General features: G+C 33.8%; 1 protein-coding gene across 3 annotated transcripts; it reads right to left on the bottom strand.

Annotated features, from left to right (window-relative positions):
• Window positions 1-4,654: 4,654 nt before the first annotated feature.
• Window positions 4,655-7,291, bottom strand: LOC111880631 (F-box protein At5g46170). Of its 3 annotated transcripts, none has more exons than XR_002846541.2 (3): window positions 5,719-7,290; window positions 4,917-5,030; window positions 4,655-4,828 (listed from the first exon to the last, which is right to left on the bottom strand). XR_002846541.2 is itself a non-coding variant. In XM_042896236.2 (3 exons), the coding sequence occupies exon 2, from the start codon at window positions 6,932-6,934 to the stop codon at window positions 5,720-5,722; it is 1,215 nt and encodes a 404-aa protein (XP_042752170.1). In that variant the 5' UTR covers window positions 6,935-6,936; window positions 7,041-7,291; the 3' UTR covers window positions 4,655-5,030; window position 5,719. The 3 variants fall into 3 exon arrangements, 2 of the variants coding, with proteins under 2 accessions (XP_042752170.1, XP_023732821.1); XM_042896236.2 differs by having other exon boundaries at window positions 4,655-5,030; window positions 5,719-6,936; window positions 7,041-7,291; XM_023877053.3 differs by having other exon boundaries at window positions 4,655-5,030.
• Window positions 7,292-12,372: the final 5,081 nt, after the last annotated feature.

The raw sequence follows: 12,372 nt of genomic DNA, 5'->3' as shown, positions 1-12,372 counted from the left end.
TAACTCCTTTGCGATGTCGGAGAGGTCACCTATTAGCTATTTTTCATCCACTTCTTTACTCATCACCGTGCACTCGCAGGTATCGTGGGTTTTTCTCTTGTGGTACTCATAGTACTTCTTTTTCTCTCTGTCTACCTTTGGTGGCGTTTTCTCAACGTCATGCACCTCAGCTTTATGGATCCAAGGCTCATCTTTTCCAAACGGATGAAGTTTGTGGGATGGGTGCCTTGAGTGCCGGTCGTGCTTGTCATGGTTCACGTCATGGCATTCTTGGTGGATGGGGCTTCAGCGGGATTTTTCTTCTTATTGCTTGATTTACGCATTTGTGACAACCTTTAGGTTGGCCTGCTTCCTTTCCTCAACCTCGATCTGGCTGAGGTATTTATTGACTCTGTATTTGACTTCGTCTCTTGTCTTGGGCACTGTACCATGCATCTTCTTGGATGGGGGAGGGGGAGGAGAAATCCTTGGGTGAAGGTGCCAGTGACGAGGAATTCTTTGTGGCCCGGTACGCTTAGTGTTGCAAGGGTGAACCTTTCATAATACACTCCTATGGACTCGACTTCCCTCTGTTTACATGTCGTTATTGAATTCACATCCCCTTTTTCCCTTCCTTAGTTGCATGAAGTTGTTAAGGAAAAGGTATCATAATTGCTCGAAGCTCGAGATGCTCCCCGGTCATAGTGCCTTGAACCATTTTCAGGGGTTGCTCGATAGTGTAATAGGGAAATATGTGCAAATAAATCGCTTTTCCATCCTCATCGATGTCATAGTCCACTCATAAGTGTCGATATGCTCTTTAGGGTTGGTTGTACGGTCATACTTGGGGATGTTTGGTATCATCGCCGATTGGGGGAACTCATACTACAAGAGCTCCTGGCAAAAAACAGAGTTGGTGCTTCTCGTCGGTTTTTCCATGCATAGATATGGAAAACCACTGTATATCTTAAATTGTTGAGCATGATACAGGTTCCCGTACACTTAGTTGTACATCGCTGCTTGCGAGATGTACAATTGCTTCTAAGAGCTCGATTGCATGCTTTGCTGCAGTTGTGAGCCTGGTTCTAACTGCTGGAGCATGTTTAAATTCGACTCCTGAGGCTATTGAGCATGGGTATTGAGTTGTTGCGCCAATGAAAAGTGGGGGTTAGATTCTTGAGACGGCAGTGCGTTGGGGATGGATCCTTACAACTGCTGAAAATAGGGGTTGAACATCATAGGTTGTTGAGCGAAAAGCATAATGTGCGGCATTCCTGCTACAATAGAGAACTAATAGCTTGAAATTGAGTATTATGTGGATGACAGTATGGTTCCTAGGGACCAAGAGTTCATCCCCAGCTGCTGCAGTCGCGATTGTGGCTGGGAAACAATCGGTTGTGATTGTTGAGTCGGTTGTTGCGACTGTTGAGTCGCTATCTAATGAGGCGCTATAGTTGTGGTTGTAACCAGGTGCTCTGTTGTAACGGATGACAGTCGCCATAGGGAGACGATTGTCGTCGCTGCGGTTCCTATTATTGGACTTGATGTATGTGTTGTTGGCGTGAGGGTAAAGGCTTGTCCTTCTGACGCAGATGGTTGTGTGCCATCAAACAACGACATTGATCTGAGTGGACTCGTTTCCCTTCCGCCGGATATCGTAGGTTCCTTTCCCGTCATCGTTAATGTCTAGAGTCATATCAAGGTTGTGTAACTCTGAGTACACGCCCAGATGAAGCCAGATGTTGTGATATGTGTTCCGAGATTAACGCCGGCTAAGAATGGTTTCGTCTAGGTTAAGCCTGAGAATCACAACAAAGAAAGAACCGACGCCGGTCGTCGTCTGGGAGGTGGTCCCAGAACGAAGCTCTGACGGTCAAGTTAGTGGTTGTATGAGAGAATTAGGTTTGTGACTATAATAGAGAATAAGGTGATCCCTCCTTCTGAAGAGGAAGGGTTTCTTTTATGGTGCGAACTCACCGTTTCGTCGTGAATAATACATATATATTCACATTTGATTATCACATATATTCACATGTGAATATTACATATATCCACATGTGGATATAATTCCTATATGTTATTCACATATGAATTTGGGATCTCAAAACGTCGTGTTTTCATTTTTTTTTTTTATTATTTTCCAAAAAAATGTGTTATAACATATGAATATTATATGTTTCATTTGTGAATATTACATATATTCACATGTGAATATAATTTTTTATATGTTATTCATTTATGAATTACATATTTGCTCTTTGTTTTTAAAAAACATACATTGATTCTTGTCTAAAGATATATTCAGTTGTGAATATTACGTGATATATTTAATTTATGTATTTTATCGAACAATTGTCGTGCAAATAAATTAACTTATATAATTATGGAAAAAAATTAACAATTAAAGCCAATAATTACAATACAAATCAAATCCTATAAAAATCGATCAATAATCGGTAGGTTAAGATAAAAAAAATATTGGAAAAAATGTATAAAAACGAAGTTTTTCAAACTTGAAATATGATTTTTTTTAAAAATTTCAAACATATGGTTATGTTGATGAACTTTCGATTGCTATCTATTGTTTGATATTTGTGAAGGCTCGATTGATGAATTTCGATGACTGGTGATCGCTAAATGATGAGATATCGATAAATATGGATTATGTTTAACGATTTTGCTTGACATCAACCAAACCGGACAAGATTGAATCACGACTTATACTTAATAGCATGAATAAATATTTTTGATGAAGAATCACAGCATTTTGATGAATAAATGAAGATTTTTTATAAAGAATTGATGTTTTTATGAAGTGTCGATGTTTTGTTATGAAGAACAGTTGGCGGTGGCAAAAAAGTAGTAGAACATATGATGTTGATGAAGAACAAATGACGTAGATGAAAAACATATGATATTGATGAAGAACAGATGAACGATCCAGAAGAACAACGTACCTTAATAACTTAATCTAAATGTATTTTACATATGTAAAAATGATTGGCTAAGAATGATTCCTTCATTCTCAACTTTTTATTTTTTTCTCAATTAAACTTACATCTCTCTCTCTCTCTCTCTCTCTCTCTGTGTGTATATATATATATATATATATATATATATATATATATATATATATATATATATATACACACACACACATACACACACACACACTAGATGTGTGCTCGTGCAACACAACGACCATAAATAACATTTTTGGCGAATAGTTCTTACGTGGAAATAATATTATTAGTTATTTTATAATAAAAAATTATCACTTTTAAATAAAATAAATGTATGTTTATATTGCTTGTTTATACATTATTGATGTAAATTAATTAATATTTATATTTAGTTTAAGAAATATAAATTAATTTATATACATTAATTTAATATTTTAAATTTTTCATTTTGTTCTAAATTGAATTTGTTAATTACTTCCCTTAATTCAAATTTTCAAACTTTTTGCAAGTATTAATGAATTATTTATGTATAATTGATTAGTACAAAAAGTTTTCTACCTTATACCTTTTAAAATTTAACATACGACTAATATATATATATATATATATATATATATATATATATATATATATATATATATCCACAAATTATCGGTTAAGATTCAAGGAAGCCAGCAGCAAAGTGCATTACTCGTGAAATATATCTCTTTGATGATTAAAACATAAAAACTTTAAATATTTAACATAAAATTACTCAATTATTTGATGCAATAACCAAAGATGATGCACAAAGAGAGAGTGTGAGGGATGAAAGGTGGCAAGATCAAATCAACAAATCTAGTTGGTTCCAGCAATGACAAATCTTTTCAATTATTCAATATGCTCCGATTATTTGATTCCCCCACATACCCACAAACATCTTTAAATGTTTGATGAGATCTTATACGGATTAATAACTAATAAGAAATTAAATATCCTATTCTTCTTCCTTCCTACCTGTATGAATCAATGACCAGTCTCTTAAATAACATATTATTAATTTTATCAAAATATAAAAGTTGTCATCATTTCATATAGATAGAAAAATAAATAAGAAAAAAAAAGGTAAGAAGGTTTCTCATAAGCAATTCATAAACTCGAAGACCATTAATTCTTTGCAAGAGGGAAATGACATGGACCACATCCAAGAAGAGTGTTCGTTGATAAGACTATATAGTATATACACCCATCCTCCCCATAGGCTTCTAAAGAATTGGTTTATTTGCCATCACTTAAGGAGTATACACATCCAATGGTCCTCATATGCTTTTAAAGAATTAATGCACTTGCTACCCCTTAAAAGACACCATATAATGGATGGCATATGCATTGAAGGGGACCAAAAGATTTAAACAAACAATTTTATAGTTTATCTGAACTGTCCCACCAACCGATCCCACTGCCAACATGTAAAAGTAATCACGATACCCAAACTTGAAACTGAGAACTAAATTCTCACCGATTTATGTCTTTTGCACAAACAAAAAATCAAAAAAGCATCATCATCTCACAGGACAGTCTAATGGATATCAAACACAGTACAACATATCTCTCATAGTCCTGTCTAATAGATATCAAACAACACAGTACAACATGTCTCTCACAGTCTAGTCTAATGGACAGTACAATATGTCTTGCTTGAAAAAGGAATTAAGATTAAGGAACGCAATACGAGACCACCAAAAGAGTTTTATTAATTTTTTTGAAGCAAGTCTCTACTACAAACAACTCGAGAATCAACACTTTGAACATGGGATTTTGGAAATAAGACACAAAATCTACAAGATTCATAAAGGCATGAAGTTCCAACATAACCTTTGCTTAATAAACATTACATATTTTTATACCTACAAATATTCACAAAAAAGAAAGATATTGTCTAATGAATCTAGAAATAAAAAAAATAAAAATAAAAAAAGGGCACATAACTCTTACCACCTCATCTACCAACAACTTCATTCCTTCCATTTTTCAGAAGCAAAATTGTGTGGTTTCTCTGCCATTCAATATGCCTTCAGAAACCTAATGTTCTCTAGTTATTCTTGAAAACTGAAAAAGGCCAAAAAAACAATATCAAATGAGAATCTTTGTAAAAGAAGCAAAGATATATTAACTATAAAGAAAAAACACCATATAAGGAATAAAAATGAGCCATCTTTAACAAATTAAAGATTCCGTATTCTGCTTACTTTACTTGATGTCTTTTGGTAGAAGTTGTAACTGATATAGAAAAGAAAAATATGACCTTTCTTATGTATAAAGAGTCACATGACATTCATGATTAAAGAAAGCGATGTGTGGATTAAAAAGAGTTGCTTGTAACATAACTTATGAATGCCTTGAGAGAGCAAACATCTAACGTCAATGGCCGAATTAAATTCTTAAAATATTATAATACTGAAACACTTTAACATAGTGTCGATTTTTTGTTTTGGAAATTTCAATGCCTGTATACAAATTCCTATCTAATAGCAATATTTCAGCTCTTAAATGTACAATTTTGTCAACAACCAAAAGTGTTCTGATCAAAATGGATGAACATCAATGAAGATTCTATATAATTTACCTAAGCATAATTGCAACATTAAACAGTTAATCAATCAAGTTTTATAATATATATAAGTCCTTAATTTCAATGATTCTTGGTAGCAGGAGATCAGAAACAAAATTACAATCAAGAAAGCAGTTTCATGAGATTGAATTCAAGAAAAAAAGTGAAGATGATTAGAGTTCTTACATCAAAAGGAATTCATCTCAAGGCAATAAGTCCTCCTTTTGACCAACATTCTTGCAGCAGTTCCAAAAGGCTCCTCGAATGCAGATGAAACCCACAATCCATCAGAAAAATCCTTTTGAACAGATTGTTCACTTGGCCTAGTCGCAACTAATGTAGCCCCTTTGAGCACAGTTCCATCTGGTAACTCCAAAAATGGCGCATACCAGAGCCGCATATTCAAAGCTGGAACAAGGGTTCTCTTTGAAGCTGAAGAAGCTGACAATGGCTTCACTCTTAATTCTTCCAATTGTTCCCTGTTCATACATAACACCCCTTGTCCATCAGCATCGGTTAAAACCAGTGAATCTAATGTCTTATGCTCGGAAATGATCGGTTGAAGCAAATAATGTCTTGCAGATGCTGCAATCAACGAGCTTATGGTCCATACGACGCGTAATTTCAGACCACCGTTGGTGTAGAAGGATTCCGGTATACTGCCATTATCTTCGTGGAGGTTGTTGTTTCCATTAACGCACATTGTGTCGTAATTGGATTGATTGGGGGAAGAATTTGCAGGGCGAATCACAGAGGATGCGCCAAGCATCACGCAATTATCTAACGTTGATCCAAAATCTGCTCTCCATCTCAACAGAACATCATCTTCGATACCCAATTCACCGCTGGGGAGTTCAATTTTGAGATATCGAATCTCGTTGAAGTTTTTGAGGACTTGAGTTGGAGAATGATGAGTAACTCCACCGCCTTGTTCGATATCGTCGTCACCGTCGACATTCCCGACGGACAAAGAAGACGATGAGGAAGAAGAAGGGGAGGATAACGACGAGTACGAAGATCGTTTTGGACCGAAGAACTGGCCAAGCGCTTGGATTGGCTTCACGATGCCGCCGAAGACGATGCGGAAAAGACTAGAAATTGGTCCACGAGATTTGTCGGAGGAGCCGGAGGCGGAAGAAGAATCATCGTCGGAGATAACGCAATCGACTCGAACAACGACGTTTTCGACCTGAGGAACAAGGGAATGGAATCTTTTCGAAACGGCGCAACAACGGCCCAACGCCTTGACATCGCCGATCCTATTGAAGATCAAGAGAAGAAGAGAGTCCGGCAGCTGATCAAACCGGTCGACGCCTTCATCCTCCGCGGCCACCGACAAGAAACTGCATGGTGGTTCTGGGTAGATTCTTGTGGTCAGATCTGGGAGGAGAGAAGACATCATACCTGATTACAACAACAAGAAGCAGGAGAATCAAACAAAGGATCTTGATTTGAAGAACCCAATTACAATTATTAACAGATCGAGCAATAGAAACGTGAAACCGAACCAATTGGATTGAAAGACGAAACAGAAAGGAATCAAATATTGGGATCTAAAGGGGGTTATGGCGATTTGAGAAAACAAAGGCGAAGAATGGTGGATTTGGTGGAGAGAAGGAAGGGAAATGGGGGAGGATATGGTGGCGTTGAGGGATAGAGAAGTGTGTGTTGGAAAATGGGTCAAAGACACACATAGAGTGCTTTGAGTTCACTATTTTCAACAAATTTATTTTCGTGTTTTCTTTCTGTTCGTTATACTTAATACATATTCATGGTTTTGATGATATATCCATTCTACCATATTAATTTTAGAGGGACAAATTACATAAATAGTCTATCGAGTTGGTAAAACAAATATCACTCATAATTGTTATCGATATGGAGAGTAAATGCATCATTTTCAACCCACCCAATACTCAACCTATTGTTTAATTGTTATACCATTTTTACTTTTATTTATCTATTTTATTTTTTACCATTCAAACACAAGAAAATAATCTTTTTTTCCGAACCATTCTAACACATTTGTTATAGCATTATTTTTAATTTAACTAAAATAAAATAAAACATAACATTTTTAAAAATTTTGTATTCTTGAAAAATAAATTTTAATTAAAAAACTACATTACAATAACATTAAACAAATCCTAAAACAAAAACCGAAATACCTAAAAAACAATACAAACTAAAAAAATACTTAGAATCTAAAAAATGAAAAGTTATTTTTTTAAAATATTTACGCCTTCTTGTAACGAAAATCATTTATGTTATGGTGTTCGTGATATATATATATATATATATATATATATATATATATATATATATATATATATATATATATATATATATACATTTAAAACTTCTTCGATAGAAACTCCGGACTCCCTGACATTCATCTGATGGGTGAAAAACAATATTAAACTCTTTCGTTTTCTTGCTATATATTTTTTATTTGTAAGCAATTTGATGTGTTGAACGATCTTAACCTAATACTACTTAAAATGATATGTAACTACTCATAAAAAATATGAAGATTTATATTGAGTAACCTGTTTTTTTTTTTTCAAAAATATTAGTGTATGATCTGACCAACATCATTTCTTCAATGTCATACCATTTTCTGAATACAACTAAAAAATGAATGACAACTATTTTCAAATTTTGAATTGAAATGTATAGAAAGTAAAGTAAAATGGAATGAAATTGAAAGAAGGGAAAATGTGGTTTTAAAATGGTAGAAGAAAGTTTTTATAATAGGAAATTTTATTAATTAAAAATAATAGAACAAACAAAATCGTTTAAAATTTTGGTCGTTGGGAAGCATCACGGGTTCATTATGCAACCCTTCGTCTAGTCCTATATGCGCCAAGGATTCGTCTTACCAGCAGTACCGCCAGTACCACCAACTCATAATCATCAACCCGCCACTACTTCATGCACCCTTACATGGATGAAAAAAATAAATTAAATACTTATAGGACAAATAGTTTGCCCTCTTCTATTTATTTATTTATTATTTTTCATTTTCTTAAAGGTTCTTTATCATGACATTATAAAAGGAAGATCATCATCATCATCTCTCTCTCTCCTAAAAACACCATCAGAGCTCCACATCCATCTATTTCCACTCCAGAAACGCCTTCTTCACCTCCTCATGCCACTCTGACGCATTCAACTGCTTTTTCTTCTTTTTCCTCTTCCCCAATCACCACACTTTCCTTTATACACTCTCTATCACATCGTAAAACACATCAACCGTCATCCAACATCCTTACCCTTTCTTTTCATCCATGTTTTCTATATCTCTCGTAACTCTGATAGCAACTCCATCTCACTTATTTTCAGTACCCCTAACCCTGCCGAAGTAAATTGAAAAACTCCAATCGAAAATTAGGTTTAGGTTTGTAACATGAGAATGACTTTATCAGTATACAATTCTGATTTTTGCATCGATAAGGTTGTCGTGTATGTTTGTAAGAGAGGGATCCTAGTAATGTGGTTGTGTTAGGTCGATGAAGATGAAGACAATTGATGAATCCATATCTCGGTGTTGTGTTCATGTTGTTCTCCTTATATATATATATATATATATATATATATATATATATATATATATATATATATATATATATATATATATATATATATATATATATATATTATTTGTATTTAGGGTTAATTACATAAGAGTTCCTATATGTTGAGTTATTTTCAGATTAAACTTTAGCTTTTTTATTCTAAAAAATTATTATATTTTTCGATATTTTCAATTTGGCTATTTTTAGAATGTTTTGCGGTAATCTTCCGATTTTACACAATTTTTTCTGGGAAAAACCTCAAAATTTTCTCAAAAAAACTCTCCTGTTTGGACCAACTTTTTTGTTTTTGGCTCATAATTCCTCTATTTGTTATGTTGTTGATGTTTATGGTGATCGTGATAGTTTTTAAAATTAAAATATAAATGAAATATTTTATTTAAAAAAAAAAAAAAACAAGGAGAAAGGGTGTCGTGTTAAATTGTTGTTGATAAACTATATATCAGAATCTATTTATATGATGAATGGAGATTATAATAGGTTAAAAATGTGATCTAAACACACATGGTATCTTAGACCACTTGAAAAAATACATGATAATTCACATGTTTGATTCTTGTTTGCAAACTGTATAATAATTCTCATGTTTAACTATGGTTGGTAAAATGCATATAAAAATCTATTTATAGGATTATTGTTGGCAAAATGCATAATAATTTGCATGGTTGATTCTTGTTTGCAAAATACATATACAAATATATTTATAGAATTATCAACGATTGTAGCACGTAAAGACGGGCTATCTAAGTTCGCTTGGCAGCTTAGGTTTTTATAAGAATCAAATATAAAAACAACTTATGTACTCTAAGCGGTCTAAGATACCAAGATAGTTCATACTGATGTATTTTGACAAACAAAACAGATTTGGATATGTATTTTGCCAACAAAAATTGGACATAACATCCTTTATCCTTGTTTGGGAAAATTCAAATGTCTTCTTCATACTTTAATGTTGAAAACTTTCCAAAACACCCTAAACATAGCAAAATGAAAAACAAAGGAATTATGAGCCAAAAAAAGTGTCCAAACAAAAATTTTGCCCGATGTGAGTTTTTTTCCAAAAAAAAAAGTAAATGTTTCTAAAATCGGAAGACTACCGATAAACATGCTAAAAGGGTACAAATGGAAAAGAGGTTTATTATAAAAATAAAATAAAATTAAGTTTTAATCCGAAAAAACACATACGTTCGTTTATGTAATTTAACACTTGTATTTATTGCTTCAATTCTTCAGGAAGCCGCTGATTGTAGAAAGTAAATGGATCTTAAACAATTCAAGAGCTTTATTAAGGATGTGGTTTAAATGATGACATACGTGGTGAGGTTTTAGGTTTGATGTTTGATGTTTTGTTTATGTGTTGCTTTCGGGCTCGTTAGTTGTGGTCATTGTGTTCGGCGGCAATTAGTTGAAGCGATGGAAACAATTCGTAGTATGAGAACAGTCAAAATAAGTCAATGATCGTCAATCGCAAATGTGAAGAACACTCAATGAAATAGACTTGATGTATAATATTCAATTATTTTTTATGTAAATACAACATTATACCTTGAATTACATGAGAAATATCAATTAAGTCATCAAAATGTGAAAATTTGGATAAACCAACACTCGTCGTATATACAAAAGGTGAATTAATACACAATCTGAAATAGATATATGTATTAAGTATTATTTTTTTTACAAATAATACCCTAATCAGAAAATGTGTTTTACTAAGATTTCATGGATATAAAGGACGTCGAAAACGGAGTTCGTATGCAAAAGTTACAAGGTTTTGAAGAAAACGCACACGTCAGCCGCCTAATGACGTTAATAACGAAACTTAAAACGCTTCTTTTTGTGCCTTAAATAATGAATTTTCAACTCATAACAATTTTCTCTCGATCATACTATGATCTGGTATTCAATTTTATACTTAACTCATTTTTCCTGAAAAATCCTTAAGGATCGAACAATGCAACACTGGCTTTCCAGCCAACGAATTTTCGAACAATTCAGTAAGTTAACTACGCAATTTGTTAGATAAAAATGATAACATTTTTTGGACCAATTATAGGTCTGGTATTTGCTTCAATTTTCAGAATTTTATTCTCACGGAGTTTTGGTACTTTCGCGAACACTATTGAATCGCAGCAACCGGAAACTCAATTCTAACTCACTTCAAACACTTTGTTCGCCTAGTTGTGGGATTTGTTTGAAAAATATTTTACATATTATGAACTTTAACATCATAGACATCAAACTAGTTGTTGGGTCGTGTTTTGTGTTAAGTATTGCGTCTATTGGGCTCGTTAGCTAGTCCATTTTGTATCTCCGGTATGGGCCTGTCCATCCGTGAGTTTAGTAGGGTTTAGTATATATAGGAGCTTGCATGCATCCTAGAAGAACGACGATAGAATAGAACGATCAGAAAGTGATTATTCAGCAAGTTTATTATTATCGTTCTTGTAACCCTAAAATCCTCTACAGCGGAAGTTCTTAGTCGAGCTCTGCTGAGGATTGTTTGATCTAATCATTCGACACATATTGATCCATACTTGTGTTATTTACTGCTTTTGCATCCATCGCATTACCTGTTAAGAAGATCTAATCGATCATTAAGTTTGTTAATAACTTATCAATTGGTATCAGAGCAGGAGGTTGTGTAATTCATACACATCTTTTCTGTGAAAAAGGTTGCGATTAGGGTTATTCCGCATTAACTAATATTTATTGAGCCGTCATCCCATAATTGACGTAACTCAGCATTTATTTGTTTTGCCCTAATCTTATATATATTACAAGTCCGATCTTTCAAACAGGTTATACGATCAAGCATGGACGAGTCACAATCAAATCCCATAAACATCTCAAATAGCATTGGATCAACGACGAAGATTCCCATCCTTTACACCCAGGATTACGAAGTCTGGGCACATCACTTTGAAGATTATGTCATTGGATCTGAAGACAATGGATATCTTATTTGGGAAGCAATCGTGTCTGGACCATTCGCTCATTCAGCAACGTCTAAAATCATTAAAACTCAGAAAGAGTATAATGATCTGTTGAAGGACGTAAAAGATATTGCTCAAGACGAAAAGGATAAGTTTCAGTGCAATATTAAAGCATTGAGACTAATCAGATTCGCTCTTCAACCGGATACTTTCAGGCTAGTAAGTTCATGCAGCACTGCCAAAGAAATATGGGATAGGCTGCGAGAGTTATATTCCACAGACGAAGATCTGGAGCATTCCATTCAGAC

This window comes from Lactuca sativa, chromosome 7 (genome assembly GCF_002870075.4).
Source record: "Lactuca sativa cultivar Salinas chromosome 7, Lsat_Salinas_v11, whole genome shotgun sequence".
In the NCBI taxonomy this organism is placed as follows: Eukaryota; Viridiplantae; Streptophyta; class Magnoliopsida; order Asterales; family Asteraceae; genus Lactuca; species Lactuca sativa.
Note: the sequence above shows the minus strand (reverse complement) of the source record. Positions and strands in the feature narration are given on the sequence as shown.

What these genes read in the sequence shown, in the direction of transcription:
- LOC111880631 (XM_042896236.2), bottom strand. Translation starts at nt 6,934, where the DNA reads ATGATGTCTTCTCTCCTCCCAGATCTGACCACAAGAATCTACCCAGAA.